Source organism: Lethenteron reissneri, chromosome 24, assembly GCF_015708825.2.
Source record: "Lethenteron reissneri isolate LAM-NWPU_2019-01 chromosome 24, ASM1570882v1, whole genome shotgun sequence".
NCBI lineage: Eukaryota > Metazoa > Chordata > Hyperoartia > Petromyzontiformes > Petromyzontidae > Lethenteron > Lethenteron reissneri.
Genome location: NC_083802.1, coordinates 16538188 through 16562722, shown reverse-complemented (window position 1 = coordinate 16562722; position 24535 = coordinate 16538188). Strand labels below are relative to the sequence as shown.

The window sequence follows — 24535 nt, the reverse complement described above, 5'->3', positions numbered from 1 at the left end:
AGAAGGGAAATAATAAATTAATAAAAATAAAACATTATAAAATACAATTCTCACGACGTTTCGGCCACAACGCAAGCAGCTGTCTTTCCGACAGACCTGTTCTTCACCTGAGGACGGCTGTTCTTCACTTGAGGACGGCTGTTCTTCACCTGGGGACGGCTGCTTGCATTGTGGCCGAAACGTCGTGAGAATTGTATTTTATTATTTCCCTTCTACGTGACTATACCGAAAGAACCAAGAAGATGAATCCCTGCAGTCACGAAAGCTTTAAATCGATATATTATTTTACTTTACCAGGTAAGGCCCACTGAGATATATAGCTCATTTTTCAGAAGCGACCAGGTCACGAATGATAGCTCAACGAAGTGGCTTATGACATGGACATTTATATCAGTCAAATACTCTTAACGCGTGTTTTGTAAATGTGGAGGGAAAAACCGGAGGACCCGGAGATAAATCCACTCGGCCACGGGGAGAGAGAGAGACACGCAAACTCCAAATATACACCAGGCGGGATAGGGTCGGGATCGAACTCACGACTTCCTGTATACCATGCGAGATAGTTAACATCTTACCACCGTGGTACCCCAACAGTCTGTACAACTATATGGGGGGGGGGAGATATTGTTATAATTTATATATATAATATATATATATAAATTGTGCTAACACATTCCTAGCTCCGACCGCGCTCCCCGCAGACTCCCAACCGCTCAGCCGTGTCCGTGACCCAACCACAACCCCCACGCATCACCACCACCACCACCGCCGCCACCTCCCGCACCCCCAACCCCCCTCCTCTCTTCGTCTCCCGCCTCCCTCCTCCCTCCCACCCGGGCTGAAGTTATCGCCGGTCGAGGAGCAAGGGAAGACGGAGGGGGGAGGGGGGGGGTGCTCGCGTCTTCTGAGCGCCGAGTGCATCGAGCGGCGCCAGGATGAGCGCTTCGGGGTCGTTCCGTCTCCTGGACGCGTCGCGACCCCCCCGTGACTCTTCCGCGCTCGTTCCGCTCGCGACGTCATAAATACCGCGGACGCGTCGTCTCGTCGTCGTCGTCGTCACTGTCATCGCGATCGTACCGAGGCGGGCGGGCGGGCGGGTGTATAAATGCGGAGCGCGGTCGAAAGGAAATCTGCGGAGAGAAGAGACAGCAGCCCTGTGCGGTTGAAGCCACCCGGCTTTATCCTCCCCTCCGCCGCGATCTCTTCCTCCTCCTCCTCCCTCTTGTGTTCCACCTCCTCCTTCTCCACCTCCCCTCGCTCCACCGCCCCCTCCCTCCCCCCGCGCCGGCTACCGTCAACTCACAAGCGTCGCGCGTCGGCCTCCGAACGCGTCGAGTCATCTTCTCCGAGCCGAGTCCTTTGAGAAGGTGAGCGCGAGATTCGCACCGCGAGATTCGCACAGCGTGCGCGATGATGACTATGGATGCGTGGCGCAAGCTGAGAAAGGCGCGGGGGGGGGGGGGGTCACAGCTGTCTGCTGTTGCTGTTGTTGCTGTTGTTGTTGTTGTAATCGTTGCTGCTGCTGCTGCTGTTGTTGTTGTCTCGATGAATGTGCGCGCGGTCACGTTGTTCCACCCGAACGAGAGACTCGATCAGTAACGAGCAGACGTCGCGTTCGTAGACATTACCATGATCGACGTCATTTGTAGCTGCAGTATTCGTAGCACACTCATCATCAGCAGCAGTCAACAGCAAAAAACATAAGCAGCAGCAGAAGTATCATCATTTCCATTATCAGCAACCGCTTCCAAAGCAAACGTCATCATCGGCAGCAGCATCGATATGATTATCACAATCAGCATTAGCAACATCCATAGCAAATAATCATCATCAGCAGCAACAGCAGTCGCGTTCTTAACACAATCACCAGCATCCCTACCATGAGCATCATCATCATCATTATGACTCGGACACTGAATTATCCGATCTTGTGTGTGATAGGTGGACGCACGTGCGTCCACGTGTGTGCGTGCGCATGCACGTGTGTACACGCGCGTGCATTTTCAAGCCGCCGTGTGCCTGTACAAGAACTGTCGTTCCCGAACCGGAACAATCATTGACCGCGTGTGCGTGCCCTTGCAATATTTGACTGTAAGCCTATTAAGTATTTATTAACGACCACGTGGCATCACCTTAATCTGCAATGTACATCAACAGCCCGTTTGTCAAGCCACTGCTGGATGTGTAACCTCCCGTGCGGGTTCAGTTGACCATATTTCACCACGCTGGTCAGTACGGGTTGGTGAAATCTGTGGGGGGGGGGGGGGGCGTGATGGGTAGCTTCTGAGCATGGAGATTGTTGTTTTGTCTTTGCGCATAAACATTGGCACTGGCAAGGCGAATTGTGTGGTAGTGGCCACGCTGACGTCTCGTGTGACGTTCTGGACGTTCGCTAACGACACTTCAACTATTTTCTTTTATTTGACCTAAGTAAGGCCCACTGAACTATATAGCTCTTGTTCAAAAGCGACCAGGCCACACGTTCTGAAAAATTCTACCCCCACTTAATACCCCCCCCCTTGCCCCCCCTTGCCCCCCTTTGCCCCCCCCCCCCCCACTGGGGGTGCTGGAGGTGGTGGTGATGCGTGGAGGTTGTGGCTCGGCCGCGTTCATGGTCATAATGATGATTGCCATCGTCGAGATCATCATTCGACGCCATGACAGGAATCCTAAGTAGCCACAGCCAAATTTGAAGCAGCAGCGGTCGGAATTCAACCAAAGCTGTCGATCGTGACCGCCTTGGCGAGGGGGCGGAAGCCTTCACCCAGCAGTGGATAGGCACGTACCTCCGTGTACAACATTGGCATGTATGGAGATCTGAGATGGAAAACCGAGTGAACCTCAAATGGAATAAATGACTTGCCGAATTGCGTCATTTTAGAATAATTCATGATGATCTTCTTGGTTCTTTCGGTAAAGTCACGTAGAATGGAAATAATAAAATAATAAAAATAAAACATTAAATAAATTCTCACGACGTTTATTATGTTTTATTTTTATTATTTTATTATTTCCATTCTACGTGACTTTACAGAAAGAACCAAGAAGATGAATCCCTGCAGTCACGAAAGCTTTAAATCGAAATTCATGATGATGATTGCCGTGGTATTGGGACATGATGCACCACCACACGCGCGTCACAACGGGAGGTGCGTGATGTAAGCACCGAGACAAATGTTCCCCTGCACCTCGGATTAGCACGGTTGGCCACGTACGGTGCGAAAGAAGTGCAACATACATACACACAGAGACTCACACAGAGACCCATATGCTCACGAAGAGACACACAAACTCACACAGAGACCCATAGACTCACACAGAGACCCACAGACTCACACAGACACCCACAGACTCATACAGAGACCCACAGACTCACACAGAGACCCACAGACTCACACAGAGACCCACACTCACACAGAGACCCACAGACTCATACAGAGACCCATAGACTCACACACACCCACAGACTCATACAGAGACCCATAGACTTATACTGACCAACAGACTCACACAGAGACCCATAGACCCACAGAGACCCACAGACTCACACAGAGACCCACAGATTCACACATGGACCATAGACTCAGCACAGAGACCCATAGACTCACACAGAGACCCACATACTCACACAGAGACCCATAGACTCACACAGAGACCCACAGACTCACACAGAGACCGACAGACTAACACAGAGACAATAGACTCACACAGAGACCCATAGACTCACACAGAAACCCATAGACACACAGAGACGCATAGACTCACACAGAGACCCATAGACTCACGCACACCCATAGACTCATACAGAGACCCACAGACTCACACAGAGACCCACATACTCACACAGAGACCTATAGACTTACACTGACCAACAGACTCACACAGAGACCCATAGACCCACAGAGACCCACAGACTCACACAGAGACCCACAGATTCACACAGAGACCATAGACTCACACAGAGACAGACACATAGACTCACACAGAGACTCACAGACTCACACAGAGGCCCATAGACTCACACAGAGACCCACAGACTCACACAGAGACCCGCAGACTAACACAGAGACCATATACTCACACAGAGACCCATAGACACACAGAGACGCATAGACTCACACAGAGACCCATAGACTCACAGACACCCACAGACTCATATAGAGACCCACAGACTCACACAGAGACCCACAGACTCACACAGAGACGCATAGACTCACACAGAGACCCATATACTTACACAGATACCCATAGACTTAGACTGACCAACAGACTAACACAGAGACCCACAGACTCACACAGAGACCCACAGATTCACACAGAGACCATAGACTCACACAGAGACCCACAGACTCACACAGAGACCCACAGATTCACACAGAGACACATAGACTCACACATAGACCCATAGACTCACACAGAGACACAACCAACAGACTAACACAGAGACCCATAGATTCACAGAGACCCACAGACTCACACAGAGACCCACAGATTCACACAGAGACACATAGACTCACACATAGACCCATAGACTCACACAGAGACACAACCAACAGACTAACACAGAGACCCATAGATTCACAGAGACCCACAGACTCACACAGAGACCCACAGATTCACACAGAGACACATAGACTCACACATAGACCCATAGACTCACACAGAGACACAACAGACTCACACAGAGGCCCACATAATCATACAGAGACCAATAGACTCATACAGAGACCCATAGACTCATACAGAGACCCATAGTTTGTTGTCCTTCCCATCATACCTCCGATGAGCACGATTGGCTACGTACGGTGCGAAAGAAGTTCAACAAACATCCAGCAGTGCATTGACCATGGCCGATGAGAATGGTCATGAACTATTCAGTACCAGCAATCCTCGGTCTCCCTTAAACACTTTGACTACTATCGTTTCAATGGGATCTCATCTACGAATTATAAATTGCCAGAATGAATAAAGGAATGAATTTATTGAATGAGATTCGTGCCACTGTGAATCTCTACGTGAAGGTTAAAGTCGCGGAATCGATTCGCACTGAGAATCGCGCACGTCGAATCGTGTACCGCTCACATACACGAGCACGTCATCCGTGTGAATCATTACACGGCCATTAATTAGCAAGCTGTGCAATTAACCTCACCTCACTGGCGTTGGGGTCAAGTGCGGAGCTCCCTGCGGACTCCGCACTCAATGTGGGGGGTGGGTGGCGGAGGGTTGATGGGGGAGGGGAGGGAGGGTGTGGGAGTGATGCACACTTTGGGGAGCGGTGGTGCAGCGGTTAGCGCGTTGCCATACGAAACCCGGCGATCCGAATGCCGTTTTACACTCAAGGTCAACACTGGTGGCGATTGATTTAACCCGTCCTGAGCCTCCGCTAGGTCGACTCAGCCTAAAATTATCTCAATAAGATTCGTGCTGCTGGCCGTCCCAACCGCCCTCCTCCACACCCGTCTCGTGTCACGTGCCGGCTTCGCAGGTGCTCGCTAACAGCACTTGACCCCGAACGTCTGCTAAGGCTATACGGGGGATCTTTGTCTTGTAATGGAGACGCGGGGAGAAGAGTGGCAACGGCAAGAGCGTGGCATGAAGCGAGCGCCGCGCGTGGGTTTGGAACTACCGTCAGGGGTCAAGGTTCGCCGCTATTTCGGATGAGTTATTGTTATTTTTGGGAGCGCCTATGACCAATCGCCCGGAATGTTCCCGGTTCTCGCCACACCTCGCCAGGCTCAGCAGGGGTTGAGCCTGGATAGTGTTTGGATGGAGCCGTCGGCAGTCGCGGAAATGAGCCGGAACGCCGTGGAGGAGGGGTGGGGGGAAGTGAAAATTTGAACTCATGTGGCTGCGTTCCTGAAGGAATAAAGGATTCATCTTTTGTTGTTGTTGTTGTAAATTTACTCGGCTCACAGACAGACCCCCGAGGATAACAAAGAAACCCACAGACACGCGCAGAGACCCACAGACACACACAAAGACCCACGCACAGAGACACACAGACACGCGCAGAGACTCACAGACACGCGCAGAGACCCACAGTCACACAGAGACCCACAGACACGCGCAGAGACCCACAGACACGCGCAGAGACCCACAGACACACACAGAGACCCACAGGCACGCGCAGAAACTCACAGACACGCACAGAGACCCACAGACACGCGCAGAGACCCACAGACACGCGCAGATACCCACAGACACGCGCAGAGACCCACAGACACACACAAAGACCCACGCACAGAGACACACAGACACGCGCAGAGACCCACAGACACGCGCAGAGACCCACAGTCACACAGAAACCCACAGACACGCACAGAGACCCACATACACACACGGAGACCCACAGACACACACGGAGACCCACAGACACACACAGAGACCCACAGATACATAGAGACCCACATACACACAGAGACCCACAGACACGCACGGAGACCCACAGAGACCCACAGAGACACAGAGACCCACAGACACACAGAGACTCACAGACACCCACAGAGACCCACAGAGAGCCACACACGGAGCGAAGCTCCTTCTCCCCCTCCTCGTGCTCAGATCTCGTGGGGGTGGAGGGAATCGTGAAAAAGTTCCCCCGGTCATTTCTTCTCATTTCCATCCCTGGCCGTCGGCAAGCACAGCCAGGCTGCTGCTGCTGCTGTGAGACGACTCGGTAGGGCAGCAGAGAGACGGGGGTGCAGAAACGAGCCGTACAGAACATCTCTGCTCCCCGGCGCCTTCACCAACCCGCAGTGCCAATCGTTCTCATAACATTTGATGGTGATGACGATGATGGTGATGATGGTGATGATGACGATGATGGTGATGATGGTGATGGAGATTATAACGATGATGGTAATGATGATGACAATGATGGTGATGATGATGATGATGGTGATTATGACGATGATGGTGATGGAAATCATCCCGCTTCGATCTGCACAGGCATGGGTGGGCAGGAGGGGTGGGGGGCTGTCAATCCACTGCCTCATCCAGCAGTGGATTGACACAGGGGGTGTACGTGCACGTGTACGCAGCACTGCTGGGCCCACAGTGATATCTAGCAAGCCCGTGAGCTCTGCTATAGCTCTATGAGCGACAGGCTGTCACTCACTCACACACACACACTCACACACTCACTCACACAATCACACACTCACACACACACTTCCGCACATACTCACGCACTCACGTACACACTCACACACTCACTCACACACGCGCACACACTCACTCACGCACACACTCACACACGCGCACATTCACACTCTCAAACACTCACACACTCACACGCACACACACACGCGCGCACTCACCCAGGCGCACACTCACGCATTCACACGCACACACTCACACTCTCACGCACTCACGTACACACTTGTGCACACACGCGCAACAGGCTGTCACTCACACACTCACGCGCTCACGCACGCGCACACTCACTCACTCACTCACACACTCACGCGCTCACGAGCTCACACACTCACGCGCTCGCGCACGCGCACACTCACGTGCTCACGCACACACTCGCGCGCACTCACGCAAATGCACGCTAAGGAAATATCGTGTTACTTGTTACCCACTTACGCACTTGCAAGTGCACCGCGGGATACCCACGTGGCATATGCAACGTCCGCTCCGTCCGCTCAAATACACGCGCAGCCCTTTAAAGCGCCCATCAATATACAGAACGGGGCAGCAGTGGTGCGCGCAGTTTGCTGCGTAAAACCTGCCACCTGAGTTCGATCCCCGCGTCCGGTTCATCTCTTAATGTGAATTCCGTTCGAGGAGGGGGGGGGGGGGGAGCGGTGGTGCCGTAGTGGTGAGCGCACTGCGGCAATGACTTGAGCTCGATTCCTGGCTATGGCGAGTGAGATCTGAACCTCTTCACCATCCCAAACTGACCAGCATGGTAAAAGTATGGTCCAGCAGTTGCCGACACATAATTCAGAGGCCTTCACCCAGCAGCGACTTGACTAAATCTTGTACATTGTCAAATAATACTATTACGCACACGGTAATAATTTACCGTGCGCGTAAACGATACTGATTTTTCTTCATTTGACTGTTGACAAAAGTTAGTGGGATGTGGCTGGGCACCTGGTGGCTGGAAGGGATGACGCCGGTGGTCGAGACCAGCTAGGGAGTGGCAGTCAACGGAGGGAACGCGTCTCAGTGGACGTCCACGCGTGTGCGGGTGTTGGGTGATCAATAAGTCGCAGGGTCGTGAGAGATGGTTGCAGGCTTGGGGAGGCCTTCCTCCAGCAGTGGATTGACCATGGCTGATGTCAGTACTGACACACAAAGACAAAGATCCCCCGTATAGGCTTAACAGACTGTTGGGGCAAGTGCTGTTAGCGAGCACCTATGAAAGCCGGCACGGCACACGAGGGGTTGGGTGGCCGGTACCTCGCCTGGCTGCCTTTGATCTCCCGAGTGGCGATGTTTACACACCGCGCCAGGTATTCATTTGAGGCTGAGTCGACCGAGGGGGGAGGCCCAAGACCGGTTCCGATATTCGTCACCGATGTTGGCCGTGAGCGGGAATCGAACTCGGGACGCCGTGTTCGTAGAGGAGCGCCCGAACCGCCGCACTACCGCTGACACATTCACTTTCACACGCAGATACATACACAGTCAACGACATCGCATGCACACGGTCACAAAGCACACGCGCATACACAAATCACTCCTAAGGCGTCCGATCTGGTCAGATTCTTACACGCTAAGCAGGGACTTCATCCTGGCCAGTAATTGGTAGGCGCGGGAGGCTTGGACTGCGAGGTGTCCGGCCTATGGATTCTTGAACTCATCTGTGCGGAGCTTTAAACTGTCGCCCCCACCAATGCGTGGTGGATTTTCTCCGGGTTCCCAACTTTCCTCCCATACGCGAAGCCAAACTTCTCGTCGATGCGAGTGGCCACACATCCCCACGGCAAGGCAGGACGCTCGCGACAAAACGCGTCCACAGACTCGGCGAGGCTTCAGCCGGGTGGATAAAGGTCGCGGGGCCGACTGACTCCATTCCCACCATCTCAGGCATGGGGCCCCCCGCGTGTTAAATTTAGCAGCAGCTGGCCAAGGGATCAGGGTGCTGCTAAGATGACACCGCGGCTAGCAGCAGCAGAGGCGCACGCAAGGGTGGGGGCCTAAAGGGGGCGGTTGACTCACCCCCCTCGACGCCCCCCCCCGGACCGACCCCCCGCCCCCCCGGATCCCCCCCCCCCGGACCCCCCGAACAGCCGCAATGTCGAGACAGCCGTTGTGTGTCATAAACTACTTTTGAGATTGGCCGTCAACAACTCAGATTTCGGATGTTCCGAGTCCGAAACTTGCATCTGGGAGCGGTCCCTGACCGCCAACCACCAACAATAGCACCACCACCACCACAATTATCACTTAGACCGGCACCACAACCACGATTACCACTTAGACCGGCACCACCACCACCACCACCACGATTACCACTTAGACCGGCACCACCACCACCACGATTACCACTTAGACTGGCACCACCACCACGATTACCACTTAGACCGGCACCACCACCACCACGATTACCACTTAGACCGGCCATCACCACCGCCACCACCACAATTATCACCACCACCGCAACTACCGTCACCACGAGCAGCACCTCCATCACCGCCACTGGCTCCCGGGGAGCAAACCAGACCCCTGGCCAGATATGTATCCCGCTCGGCAGGCAGTCCCTCGCGAGCCCCACGGGAGACGGAGACGAAGAGTGGGAGATGCAAGCGGCCGCCAATGAGCGCATCGCCCCGAATCGCTCTCCTCGTCGCCGGCTTCTCGGAAGCCAGGCGGGCTTTAGCCTGCGCACTTGTAGGGAATGGGTGACCACCATCCGCATAGTTGCCTCTGCTGCGCAGGTTGTGCAGCTTCAAACAGTCGTTGAACTGCGTCTGCGCCACTCTAATTCATAAAACCGCACCGTGGTCAACTTGTGGCCAAATGCGAAAACAATTCTTGGAGCTTTCGGTAAAGTCACGTAGAATGGAAATAATAAAATAATAAAAATAAAACATAATAAAATAATTCTCACGACGTTTCGGCCACAACGCAAGCAGCCGTCCTCAGGTGGAGGGGGGAAGGCGCTTTCCCCCCCTCCATCCCAGCTTAAATAGTCGCTCCAAGCCTGGGGTGTGTCATTCAGACTCTCGACAGACCTGTTCTCCACCTGAGGACAGCTGCTTGCGTTGTGGCCGAAACATCGTGAGAATTATTTTATTATGTTTTATTTTTATTATTTTATTATTTGCATTCTACGTGACTTTACCGAAAGAACCAAGAAGATGAATCCCTGCAATCACGAAAGCTTTAAATCGAAATTATTGGAGCATTTATTTGCATTCTAGATTTGAAGCTTTCGTGACTGCACGGATTCATACTCTAAGGTTTTTTCTGTAAAGTCACGGAGGTGAAAATAAATAATAAAAATAATAATAGAAATAAATAATAAATCACGACGTTTCGGAGGCAACACAAGTCTCCGTCATCAGGTGGGACCGTCACAGCTAGATTTACTGTATCAAGTGAGGAAACATCCAAGAGACAAGCTCTTAGCTCAAGTTCAAGTTCATTTATTAGGTATAGCCCTGTGAGCCATTCGGCTCTTGAATCGGGTGCAACCGCAACAAACTAAAAACATGAACAAAAAAACATCTTAAAGTGAATATGTGACTAAGTGCAAACAGAAAATCCAAGAAAAAATACAAGTTAAGGGGGAGAGGGGGTTATTATTTTTACTATTTTTTTTTACCGACGTGACTTTACCGAAAAAACCCAAGAGTATGATTTATTTGCAGTCGGTTCTGTAATGTCCCATTCCGCGGACCGTTCTATGGCTGGCGATGCGAGGGTTCCGACTGGACTCGCGTCTCTCCTGACGAGGCACCGACGGTGCAACTGGGAACGGGCATTGACAACGCACTCCGTTTGAATGAAACCGGGAGGAACGACGCGAATGAACGACTGAACGAGTTGCGTTCACAGCGAGCCCGTTCGCATCGGCCGCGTTCGCGTGTCGTGTGGGTGATTGCGCGATCCTGGCCTGGGATCTCCGCAGCCCCCGCTGCGCCTACAGCTGCGGATCTGGAACCAATTCCGTGACTTGGGGATTGGGAATTGGAAGCCGTGGGGGGTAGCGGGGCGGGTGGGAGGGCGGGTCGAGGGTGGGGGAGTGCGGGTGAGTTGGAGGTGGTGTTGGTGAGTTGTGGGTGGTGTTGGTGAGTTGGGGGTGGTGTTGGTGAGTTGGTGAGTAGTGGGTGGTTCTGGTGGTGGGTTGGGGGTGGTGTTGGTGGGTTGGGGGTGGTGTTGGTGAGTTGGGGGTGGTGTTGGTGAGTTTCGTTTGGTGCAGGTGAGTTGGGGGGTGAGCTGAGAGCGGACGGAGAGTTTGTTCGAGTGAAGGTGGAGGGGAGTTGAGGGTTGGTGTGTGCGGCATGTGGGGAGAGGTGGGCGATGTGGGAGGAAGCTCGTGGTGGTTTGTCTCTCTTTGTTTTTGGGTGTGTGTCCGTGTACGCATGTACACAGTACCACACGTGCGATGCTGTGTGTCTACGTGCGGTGCTGTGTGTCTACGTGCGATGCTGTGTGTGTCTGTGCGTGCGATGCTGCGTGTGTGTACGTGCGATGCCGTGTGTCTACGTGCGATGCCGTGTGTGTCTGTACGTGCGATGCTGCGTGTGTGTACGTGCGATGCCGTGTGTCTACGTGCGATGCCGTGTGTCTACGTGCGGTGATGTGTGTCTACGTGCGATGCTGTGTGTCTGTACGTGCGATGCTGTGTGTGTCTACGTGCGATGATGTGTGTGTCTGTACGTGCGATGCTGTGTGTGTCTGTACGTGCGATGCTACGTGTGTCTACGTGCGATGCCGTGTGTCTACGTGCGGTGCCGCGTGTGTCTGTACGTGCGATGCTACGTGTGTCTACGTGCGATGCTACGTGTGTCTACGTGCGGTGCCGTGTGTCTACGTGCGATGCTACGTGTGTCTACGTGCGATGCCGTGTGTCTACGTGTGGTGCCGTGTGTCTACGTGCGATGCCGTGTGTCTACGTGCGGTGCCGTGTGTCTACGTGTGGTGCTGTGTGTCTACGTGTGGTGCCGTGTGTCTGTACGTGCGATGCCGTGTGTCTACGTGTGGTGCCGTGTGTCTACGTGCGGTGCCGTGTGTCTACGTGCGGTGCCGTGTGTCTACGTGTGGTGCCGTGTGTCTACGTGTGGTGCCGTGTGTCTACGTGCGGTGCCGTGTGTCTACGTGCGATGCCGTGTGTCTACGTGCGATGCTGTGTGTCTACGTGCGGTGCCGCGTGTGTCTGTACGTGCGATGCTGCGTGTGTCTACGTGCGGTGCAGTGTGTCTACGTGTGGTGATGTGTGTCTACGTGCGATGCTGTGTGTCTACGTGCGGTGCCGTGTGTCTACGTGCGATGATGTGTGTGTCTGTACGTGCGGTGCTGTGTGTCTACGTGCGATGCTGTGTGTCTGCGTGTGATGATGTGTGTCTACGTGCGATGCCGTGTGTCTACGTGCGATGATGTGTGTGTCTGTAGTGCGATGCCATGTGTCTACGTGCGGTGCCGTGTGTCTACGTGCGGTGCCGTGCGTGCGCACCTGAGTGAGATGCGAGTGATGCGTGTTGACAGCGCCTGCCACACGTTACGCACGATCATCGGAATAATCGCCGCGATTTGCGATTCGTTTCGTGCACAAATCACATTACCCCATTTGGCTGCAGAATGTGTTGCTACTTGGTGCTCAAGCCCTGGTGCTCAATCGTTTACAACAAAAAATAGAACGTTCGTAAATACTTAAAAAGCCGACGTTGTCCGTTGCTTAATTTGTGTTTCGACGATTTACCTTCTAAAAAAATCTGCCCACGTCTCGCACCCCCAGAAAGGGCATCTCGCATCTCCAGGGGGTGCAGAGGGCACCCCCAGGCTAAGAGCCACTGTCTTCGTGATTGTTATTATCATTACATCATTAATAATATATGTGTTTTCTGCCGACACATCCACCCCAGTCACCCGTTTCTCTCCGCGTCCACCCTCACCCCTCTCTATCCACCTCTCCCATGCCGCCCCCCCCGTCGCACCCCCGTTACACCCCTCCCCCAACCCACAGTCAGTTCTCTGGAGCCATCAATGAGCCCACCCACCCACCGCCACCAAATAAAGACAAAGATCCCCCAGTATAGCCTGAACAGACTTGTGGGGCAAGTGCTGTTAGCGAGCACCTATGAAGGCCAGAACGGTACATGAGGGGATGGGTGGCCAGCACCGCGCCCCGCCGCCTTTGTCTCCCCCAATAACGACGTTTTCACACCGCTCCAGATACTAATTTGAGGCTGAGTCGACCTAGGGGATGCCCAGTACCATTTCAGATAATCGTCACTGGTGTTGGCCGTGTGCGGGAAGCTAACCTGGGTCGCCAAGTTCAAAGCGCAGCGCGCCAACTACTACACTACCGCTACCCACACCCACACATACTAACGTAGACATATCCATTTAAATACAAATACAAAGATCCCCCTTATAGCCTTAACATACTGTTGGGGCAAGTGCTGTCCGCGTGCACCTATGAAGGCCTGCACAGCACACGACGGGGACGGGTGGCTAAGACCACGCCCAAGCTCCCACCTGCACACGCACAGACCCAACACAAAGACAAATATCCCTCGTATAGCCCTAACAAACTGTTGGGGCAGGTGTTGTTGTCGAGCACGCACACACACACACACGTACTCATCCACACACACAAAGCAGCCTCGCACCCCACGTGTCCACCAACAGGTATTGCGTTTGCCCGTCACGTCGCCCGGGGTTCGTAGCGCAGCGCTCAGAGTGGAACTGACTCAACGTCGTTGTGACTTCACCAGGCAAGGAAGGACCTTGCCGAGCTCCTCCTCGGGATGGGGACGGAGCGCGACGAGAAGCGCGCGACCCGCGCCTGCTGGGTGCGCGAGACGCCGTGCGGACGCTTCCTCGCCACCGCCACCACCCCCCAAGTCCTCCTCCTCCTGGCCGCCGCCGTCGCCCTGGTCGTCGTCGTCGTCGTCGTCATCGTCGTGATCGTCGCCGCGGTCGTCTCGACGCACGGCGGCGGAGACGGCGGCGCCGCGCCGACCGACGGCGCTCCCCGCCTCTTCCCTGCCGACGGTGAGCGACACCCGCGCGGCCCGGGTGGCGCTCCGCGTGAGCTCGACGCCACTCGATGTGTGTTTGTTGCTGTTGTTGTTGTTGTATATATACAATCTCTTTATATATTTAAATTGCGCTCAACTCAACGAGCGACGCGACCGGAGTTGACCCGAAGGTGATTCGACGCTAAATGTAACGCGCGGCGTTGACCCCTTGACCCCGTTGACCCCTTGAACCCCTTGACCCCTTGACCCCGTTGACCCCGTCGCGGCGTTTGACGCCACGCGACTCGGCTCTGCGTTACGCGGTGCGCTTCTTCACTCGACGATTGAAGGTGAACTCGTGTGGCGAGGTCGTCGTAGGTCAGGAAAGCGACGTTAACAGACGCGCCCGCCGCCTGGATTCCGATACATAGCCCCTACTCATAGCCCATACTCATAGCCCCATACACATAGCCCCTACTCATAGCCCATACTCATAGCCCCTACTCATAGCCCATACTCATAGCCCCATAGTCATAGCCCCATACTCATAGCCCATACTCATAGCCCCCACTCATAGCCCTACTCATAGCCCCCTACTCATAGCCCCTACTCATAGCCCCTACTCATAGCCCCTATACACATAGCCCCACACATAGCCCCTACTCATAGCCCCTACTCATAGCCCCTACTCATAGCCCCTACTCATAGCCCCTACTCATAGCCCCTGCTCATAGCCCCAACACATAGCCCATACACATAGCCCCTACTCATAGCCCCTACTCATAGCCCCTACTCATAGCCCCTACTCATAGCCCCACTCATAGCCCCCACTCATAGCCCCTACTCATAGCCCCCTACACATAGCCCCTATACACATATCCCCTACTCATAGCCCCTACTCATAGCCCCTACTCATAGCCCCCATACACAGCCCCCACACACAGCCCCACACACAGCCCCAACACAGCCCCCACACACAGCCTCCATACACACAGCCCCTACTCATAGCCAATACTCATAGCCCCAACACACAGCCCCTACTCATAGCCCCAACACACAGCCCCCACACACAGCCCCCATACACACAGCCCCTACTCATAGCTCCCTTCATAGCTCTGAAGGGGCTCTGTGTCGATGTTTGTTGTACTGCGGCTTTTGGGTTTTACGAACGCCCTGCGCTCGTGAGAACAAGTCAGACGTTGAACACACACGCCATGGACAGTGCGCTAACCACGACACTACCGCTCCCCACGACCGCGCGTGAGCCAGGTGCAAATACAAAGATCCCCCGTATAGCCTCAACGGACTGTTGGGGCAAGTTATGTTAGCGAGTAGCACCTGCGAAGACCGCACACGGCACACGAGGGGGTGTGGTGGCCAGCAACCATTCCCGACCGCCTTTGTCTCCCCCAATGACGATGTTTACACACAGCACCAGGTACTCATTTGAGGCTGAGTCGACCTAGGGGGAGGCTCAGGAGCGTTTCAGATAATCGTCACTGTCAGCGGGATTCGAACTCCTGTGGCCGGGTTCGTAGGCGCAGCAGCGCAGCGCTAACCGCTCCGCCACCGCTCCCCACAGGCCCAGGTGCACGCACGCACCGACACACACACACGCGACTCAACATTATTCTGACCCAGCGAGCAACGGGAGCTCTCTCACCATCTCACCAGCCGCTCATCCGACCAGACGGTGGAGCCCCCGCTCTGGCAAAAAAATAAAAATAAAGATGAGAGCTCAGCGTGTCCCCACGTGGCTCCTGCACGACCACGTCGCTCACTTTCTCAACGACTCACGTGCTCAGTCAATCGCCGCTTCGTAATTAGACACGAGGACCGCCGCCACCTCGGCAGTGGCGTGGTAGCCACGTCATCAGCTCAGGGGGAGCGGCAGTCGCTCAGGTGGGACCCCAATATCGTTGCAAACAAATCTCATGGTCAAGGGACCCCCCCCCCAACTCGTAGCTTTGGCCACCAAGGGGAGGGGGGCGGGGGGCAAGGCAACCCCTGCCCCCCACGCTCGTTACGCTACTGCCAACGAGGGCTTGCGAGGCCATGTAGGAATGTGGTCACGCGTGGCAAGACTTGGCCAGGTCACGCCGCTGTTGAGTTGTCACCACCCCCACCCCCAGGAGCCACGTATGTAGCGTGGCTCTGGACTTTCTCCCTGGGGTTTCCGATCGTTTTCTTCCTTCCTCCTCGCGAAAGAATCCGATGAAATACAATTTTGAAAAAGGACTCAACGACGTCGTTAAGGGGACGTGAGCCAAACATCTGGACGCGCGTCCCTCGCGCTGGAAACGAAAGAGTCGTGAGAGTCGGCGAGGCCCTGCCGCGTAGACACGACGAGAATTCAATGTCGCGACTGTTGCAGCTGTGATCTAACCCCCCCCCCCAAACCCCCCCCCAAACCCCCCCCCCCTCCTCTATTATGGATGAAATTGGTCGCGAAAGCCTGCGTGTTAAACTGCCCTTTTTGGCGAAACGAAAAAAACGAAACGAAAAAAGTCCACGGGCACAGGTCACGGTGCCCACGTTGAGCGAGCGAGGCAGGTCGGGGTAGTGGGATGGAGGCAGGGAGGAGGGGGGGGGGCGAGGGAGAGATGGGTGGGTGGGTGGGTGAGTGGGGGTGAGTGTTCGGGGGGGTGAGTGTTTGGGGGTTGAGTGTTTTGGGGTTGAGTGTTTTGGGGGGTGAGTGTTTGGGGGGTGAGTGTTTGGGGGGTGAGTGTTTGGGGGGTGAGTGTTTGGGGGGTGAGTATTTGAGGGGTGAGTGTTTGGGGGGTACGAAGGAGGCAATGGTTATTGTAATGGTCCTGTTGGCATGCGGGCGGGTGTAAGGGTGAGTATTTGGGAGGTGTAGAAGGAAGTAATTTTGTGTTGTGTTGGTGCCACTGCGCGAGCGTGGGAGCTGGTGTGAGTCCGTGACATCTTTCTCGGGGAGCATCCTGCCCTCACCCTCGCATGGACCGCCCGTGGCGGCTGCACGACCCCTCGCGGAATGAAACGCCCTCGGAATGAAACGCATGTCTCGATCAACCGCGGCCTCGCGTGAACTCAAGTCCCCGCGCAGGCGTGCGGGGTCTCACGGCACAAAGGGGAACGCCGGGCCGCGTCCGCCGCATTTGCGTGCCGAAGCGTGCTTCTTTCCAGGCACTGCGCATTTTTCAATCGCTGGGTGTCAACGATGCATCGGTTGATATCGATTGCCTTGGCGGTGCTGCGGTGGTGCAGTGGTGAGTGCGCTGCGTTCTTAAACCCGACGGCCTGATTTCAGTGGCGAGCGATATCTTAAACAAACGCGCACCGACCGGCGTGGTGAAGTATGGTCGAATAAAACCCCAATTTCCGACACAGCCTGGGTGAGATTTCATAGTTCTGGGAACTAATTGTAACGCTGACCCACATCGATACGTGACATCAAATGGTAACGCAGTCGGACGGGAACGCAGCTCAGCGCTGTGCGGTGTCGTCTCTGCGCCGAGCGCTGGCGGGGATCGCGCGTGGAGGAGTCGGCGACCCCCGGGGGAGGCGACGCAGCATGAACCCGGCATGAACCCGGCATGAACTACGGCATGAACTACGGCATGAACCCCGGCTCCTCCAGCAGCCACGGAAGATCGGCGCCCGCCCGCCTCCCTCCGTTTATTTTTCCATCTTCGTTCTCTGTCTTCTATCATCGCCGTTGCCTCCAGAGAGCCACGTGTTTCCTTCTTAACGAGGCGTCGTGCGTCGTTCACGATGCCCTTCCCCCTCCACCTCCGCATGAAGGAAGTTCCCAAAAACCATCACCGCCCAACTCCTCCTCTCCCGCTATGTCGATCTTCTGCTGCCCGACTCCTGCTTCTTCATCAATTAACTCGTGGCCACATTGTGAGCATGAAGTTCGCTGTCAGATGTCAACTCTTCCTTGAAGCCACTGTTGTTGACGATCGAGTGGCGAGTAACTCCTTCCTGCATCGCCGCACCAGCTCTCCATCGCATCCATCCACCCTCCTTTTCCTCCACCCACCTCCCGGTTCAAGTTTGAGTGAACCGCTCTCCGTCTTACCCATCCTCTCGGCACCCGCCCTTCCCGCCCAACTCCTTCCCGTGCAACTCCTCTCCAACCCCGCAGCCCACGACGCCTCCGATGGAGGCGTCTCGACCCGGGGACACGCGCAGCGGCCGCGGCTTCTTGGCGAAGGCCGCGCGAGGTCACGACGCGGGGCAGGGGACGAAGACGAAGGCGACGCGTCGCGAGACTCTTGGTGGAGGAATTCCTCCACGGCGCTCGCCGCCAGGGTCGAGAGGTCGGCTCCCGTCGCCTCGTGGACGGGGAGGCGAACGGCGCGGGTGGAATTCGCCGGCGGAAGAGGTGGAACCGGCGGCGGTGGAGACGGAAGGTTGTTGAGAAGAGGAGGAGGAGGAGTGGTAGGAGGAGCAGGATGGGGACACGTCGATGGTGCTTTAGGAGGATACAGAATACGATTGGCAGGAAGAGTGAGTAGTGGACGAGTAGGTCTAAACTCAAGAGGAAGAGTGGGAGATGTGGTTCGTGGAGGGGGAGGAGAACGCGCGGTGGTCGTGGTCGTGAGAGGAGCAGGAGGAGAGTTGGGACGCGGAGTGGCTTACGGAGGTCGAGAAGAACGCAACGAGGAAAGAGTACGAGCAGGCTCAGCGGCCCCTGCAGGAGGAGTTTCTGGCGGAGGAGGAAGCCACGCAGACGGCAAACTTGGAGTGGCTGCACGAGTCATCTCGGCGGGTGGTCGATCCACGAGTGATGGACGAGAAGGCAGAGGAGGTGTGGGTGGAGGCGTGGGCGTTGCAAGAAGAGTGATCTCTGCTGGAGGAATAGATACGAATGGTGGAGGAGTTGCCGATGGAGGACGAGGAGTCGGAAACGTGGGTGGAGGATTAGGAGGAGGCGGTGGAAATGTGGGAGGGCGAGTGATCATCGCAGGGAGAGTGAGCGGCGGAGTGAGAGTGGGCGGTGGAATGGTGGAGTCGAGGGTGATCGCTGCAAAGAGGGTAGGAGGAGGAGGCGTGGTGGCTGTCGGAGGAAGAGTGGGCAATGTTGGAGGAGACGGAGGAATACGAGACGGCGGTAAGGTGGAGGCACGAGTGATCCAGACGAAGAAGGGGGGAGGACAAGCGGAAGGAGGACGGGCAGCAGGAGGAGGCGGCGTGGTTGATGGCGGCAGAGTGGGTGATAGAGACGACGGAAGACGAGGCGTAGGAGGAGGTGGGGCAGCAGGAGGCTACCAAGGAGGAAGAGGGGGCCCAGCGGGCGCAGGGCATCGAGGAGGGGTGGATGGCGAAAGACGAGAAACTCATGGCGAAGGAGAAAGACAAGACAGAGGAGGGCGAGGAGGTCATCAAGCGGGAGGAGAGGCGCTTGGTGAAGGACGAGAAGACGATCGAGCAGGAAGAGGGGGAGGAGAAGGAAGGCGAGGTGGAGGAGACCATCGACGAGTAGGAGTGGTTGGTGAAGCCCGGGTAGTTGACGGAGCAGGGGAAGAAGGGGGGCAGCGCGGAGCAGGGAGGGGAACGGGAGGAGCAGATAGAGCTGGAGGACGAAATCCCGGTTCGGGAGGACGAGGAGGAGAAGGAGGAGTAGGAGGAGGACGAGGAAGAGGAGTAGAAGGGGAGGGAGGAGGACTTGGCGCGGCTCTGGACGAGAAGCGCGCGCGCCTCGTGCGCCTCGCTCGCCTCGTGCTCTCGCGAGCCCTCGGGGAGCGCGAGTCGCTGCGCGTGCTCCCGCGGGGCCACGCGTTCGGCGCCAGGGCCGGGGGCCGCGTGATCGGCGCGGCCGCGGCGGCGCGACTCGCGCGGCTCGCGTGGCTCGGGCTCGCCCCGAGGGGTCGCGGCGGCGGTGGCGGCGGTGGCGGAGGTACGGGGGTCCTCCTGGCTCCGCGTCTCGTGCTGCTCGCGCTCCGCTACCTGCACCGCGCGCGCGCGCTCACAGCGCGCGACCTGGCGCGCGCCGCCTCCATCGTGTGGAGCCACTCGCGCACAGGTGAATCTATGTCGAGTGAATGAATTGATGGGCGGGATCACGGTGAGCGTGCGTCGTCGTGGGCGGGTCGTGCGTCGTCGGGATCGCGAGCCGATGTCGTGGTGGTCGGAACTTGCCCGGCGTCCTCGTTGGTTATCGCGTCGTCGTTCGCGTGGATTTCCACGTCGGTTTAACTGCTCCGGCCCGAGCGATTCGAACGCTTTGTTGTTCGCATCCGTGTCGGCGCCGATCGACTTTTGGCCGTGACACCCGTGAGACAAGACCATACAGAGGGCCGCTGTCTCTGATGGAGGCCACTCCGTTTCGTTATTATCAACGCATGTTTGTTTCCACGTTTTACCACGAGCATGGTGTGGTTAATGCAGACTCGATGCCTTGTGATAATGGGTGTCTATTTGGTGATTGGATATTCTAACACCTCTTGTATCCTTGCCTGAAAGGGCAAAGACTATGTATAGTTTTTATTATCTTGAGATTAGAAAGAAGGGCCCCTTAGATCGACATTGTATTCATCATTTTAATTTTTTGTTTTTATTGATCGTCATCATTTTCATCATCATCATCATCATCGCAGTTGTCATCATTTCACTTACAATATCTATTTTATCTTTTTTTCCAAGAGAGCACTAAATTAGTACCAAATATACACTATTTATAATTTCATTTATCAAACCCTGACTTTTAAGTCCAACCAACCCATCGTACTCCGAAGGTAACGCGTTCATAAACTCGAGCTCCTCGATTTGTAAACACCACACGCTGCCTTTGATGGCCACAAGTGGCGCACTCACCGAGGAAAAGTCACTCACGGGGCTGAGACCCCGTGTGACCAAACTGCCGGCAGCAAATACTTGGCGCTTAGATGACGGCGATGTTGGCTCGTGCTGATGATGCTGCTGATGGTGGTTGATGGTAGTGCTGATGCTGCTCCTGCTGCTGATGTTACTGCTGCCTCCCCTGATGCCGACGAAGGTGCTGTCGATAATGATTGGAGGGAGCATTGCTGCTGCTGCTACTGGTAGTGGTGGATTACGGTTTTGAAGGTACTGCTGCTCGTGCCGATGATAATAATGCTGCCTATGTCGGCACTACTGCTGCTGATGGTGCTGGTGGTACTGGTGTATGTGATAATGACACTGCAGTGGTAATGCAAATGATGGCGATGCTGCTCCTGTTGCCACTGCTGCTGTTTTATGATGGGCGGCGTTTATGCTGCTGATGAACAACGATGAATCTACTGGCACCGTTGCAGCTGCTGCTAATAACGATAGAAGTAACGATGCTGCTGATGACTCTGCTGGGATGATCATGGTGATAACGGCACCGCTGCTGATGCTGCTGCTGCTGATAACGACATAAGTAACGATGATTACTCTACTAGGATAATGATCATGGTGATAACGGCACCGCTGCTGATGCTGCTGCTGATAACGATAAAAGTAACGCTGATTACTCTACTAGGATGATGATGATGATGATAACGGCACCCTTTCCGATGCTGATAACGACATCAGTAGCGCTACTGCAGCTGCTGCTGCAGCAAGACTTCCGTGCGCTTAGCGCCCCCACGCGAGAACGCACGAGGCACGACTCGAGCAGAGAGCACGCGCGGAGCCAGAGATGAAGGACGAGGGGTGGGGGGGGGCAGCGGGGTGTGAGCTGCCACAGTGGGGGAGGGGGGATGGATAAGAGGGGTGGGAGTTTGGGAGGTGATTCTGTCTGCTTGGGAATTTTACGGGGCATCTGCAGGGAGTTTGGAGGGTGGCTGTGATGGGTGGGGTGGGTTATTTGTCAGGAAGGGGATAGAGGGTCGGGGGACTCTTGATTGCGCCACGCGCGCCGAGGTCGCGTGTTGCAGAAGAACGCCGGCAATGTGGATCCGCATTCCTCGGCGTCAGAATTTGGAAACATTTCAGGGCGTCTGGCCACGGCTGTGTGCGCGCGCGCGTGTGTGTGTTAGCGCTTGTTTTATTTCATTCCATTTGATTTGCGTGGCTGAGAGCTTATTTATTTATTTACACGACCGCCAATTTTAAGGTTGCGCCGAGAGAGAGGGGGGTGGCGGTGTCGGCGGGGGGGAGAGAGAGGAAGGGGTGGGGTGGTGATGGGAGAGCGAGGGAGCCAGGCGAGGGGGTTGCGGATGGTAGCGGTCAGGGTTGGAGGAAGGTGAGGGGGGACGAGGGTGGGGGCGTGGTGGGGAGTGAGGGGAGGTGAGGGAGGAGATGAGGGGAGGGAGGGAGGGAGGGAGAAGGTGGGGGTGTAGTGGGGGGAGTGTGAGGGGGGGGGTCCATTCGGATTCTGTATAAATAGAGGCAGAATCATCGGCCGCGGCAGAATTCAATAACTCATCGACCTCATCACAACCTTCACGAGAGACGTCTCGGAGCGAGAGTGGCGGACAAGACGACGCGAAGCGTTCCGACTCAGCTGCTCAATTAGTCGCTGTAGAGGCACGACGGGCGATCGGCGGCCACGTCGTTGTGCAGAGAGCAAATTGCTTCGACTCGCATCTTCATCGTCCGCGTCAACATCGTCGTCGTCGTCTTACGGCGCGCGAGCGGTGGAGTCGCAGTGTCGGTGAGTCCCTCGGTTGCATCTCAAACAAAAAAATCAACAACAAAAACCACCAAACGACCTCTCGTGGCCACTCGGCAGCACCGTCGGCATTGGGGCTGCAGCATTCTGCTGGGGCGCGTGAGCGCGTGCGCGTGGCGTGTGTTGTTGTTGTTGTCACGTGCCGTGCTGGATTATGCTTGGTTTTAAAAATACTGTAAATTTATTTTGCTTTATTTTTTTTCTTCTTTGGGTCAGTCGCGGCACTGGCGGTAGCAATGAGCACGCGCCCGTGTCTGAACTGTGGCTTGCATTTGAAATTGAATCCGCGACCTCGCAGTTTCCCCCCCACACCCCTCCGTGTGTGACTCTGTGATCTTTGTGTCGAGGCTGTGCGCTACGCGGTAGCGCGTTAGATGGGCGCTGCAGGTGCGTGCGGGTGAGCGCTGGTGAGTGGTGGCGATTGCTGGTGAGTGATTGTGATTGGCTGGCGAGTGGTCTATTTACTGGTGAGTGGTGGTCGTAATCTATGGTGAGCGGTCGTGATTTATGGCGAGCGGCTCAAATTTCCTGGCGGTAGCCGCTGGCGAGTGCTGACGGCTGCCGCTCGCGAGTTCGGCGGCGGTGGCTTTGAGTTGCTGCTGAGCGTTGTGTAGCGGCTGGCTGAGCGCTCGTGAACTGGTGAAGGTGTGGAACCTTACCGGCGAGTCGTGGTGGCCGTGGTGGCGGTGGTGGTGGTTGGGGCGTTTCTTGAACGAAGCCGTCTCGTTACGCGATTCGTCTCCCGGTGCGTCTTGGCGTTGAGGGCAATCGGCGCACTGGGGGGTGGGGGGAGGCTGCCGTGCGCGTTGTGCTCTGATGCCGCCGTTGTTCCAAGTAACGCGCCCGTGGGAATGATGAACATCCCGAGGAGGAGGAAATCGGGCGTGGCGCGCGTGCTCCTGCGGAGAGCGCCTCTTTGGCACCAGCAATCCGAGGTCGGCTTCCCGCGTGTGAAGTTATTGCAGATGTTACGGGTTGTGTTGTTTTTTCTTGATTTCTTTCAAATTATTACTTTGGGTGTGGTGGGAGGGGAATGCGCGTTGTCGAGCCAGAGTTGTGTATGTGTTTTATCACGTGCCAGTATATATACACACACACACTCGTGCATTGTTCTGTTGTTGGCATGCCGAAATGTATGAGCGGCAGTCGTGCCGGCCTGCGGATCTGCGCTTACGCAATTGAGAGCGAGCGCGGAGTGCGAGAAGGGGAATGAATTTTGTCGCGTACGCAGCTGAACCTGGACCTTTAAAAGGGTTGTTTTTCTCTCTCTCTCTCTCTCGCTGTGCCTGTTATTCAGTTCCCCGGACATGAACTCGGGAGAGAGTTGGGAACTTGCCTATTTATGGGAAGAATTGTGAATGATGGATGGGAATTATTTTCTTTCTGGTTTTTTTTCAATATCTTTTTTGCTGTCGCTGGATGCTGCGGCAATTTAGTTTTTTTCTTTTAAAGTTATTTTTTATTCAACAATGCGCGCGTTCTATCGTACTGCAAAGATCCCCCCCTCGTATAGCCTTCGCAGACGTTTGTACTGGTACGACACACGGCGCTGTGGGTGGCCAACACCACGCCCGGCCGCCTTTGTATCTCTCGCAGCACCAGGTACTCAGTTGAGGCTGAGTCGACCTAAGGGAGGCCCAGGACCGGTTCAGATGATCGTCGCTGGTCTGTGTTGACCGCGAGCGAAGATCGAACCCGGGACGCCGGATCCCTCGCGCAGTGTGCTGACCGCTACACTTCCACTCCCCACGTGACACTTATTTAGTTATTTGTATTAAAAAAAAGACAAAGATCCCCC

General features: G+C 55.4%; 1 protein-coding gene across 1 annotated transcript in view; it reads left to right on the top strand.

Annotated features, from left to right (window-relative positions):
- Positions 1–897: 897 nt before the first annotated feature.
- Positions 898–24535, top strand: part of LOC133346677 (inactive cell surface hyaluronidase CEMIP2-like) — a 55078-nt gene continuing 31440 nt past the window's right edge. The window contains exons 1-2 of the mRNA XM_061558462.1: positions 898–1367; positions 13902–14181. Of these exons, the coding sequence (XP_061414446.1) occupies positions 13935–14181 (247 nt within the window). The 5' untranslated portion in view covers positions 898–1367; positions 13902–13934. The remainder of the gene's footprint in view (positions 1368–13901; positions 14182–24535) is intronic.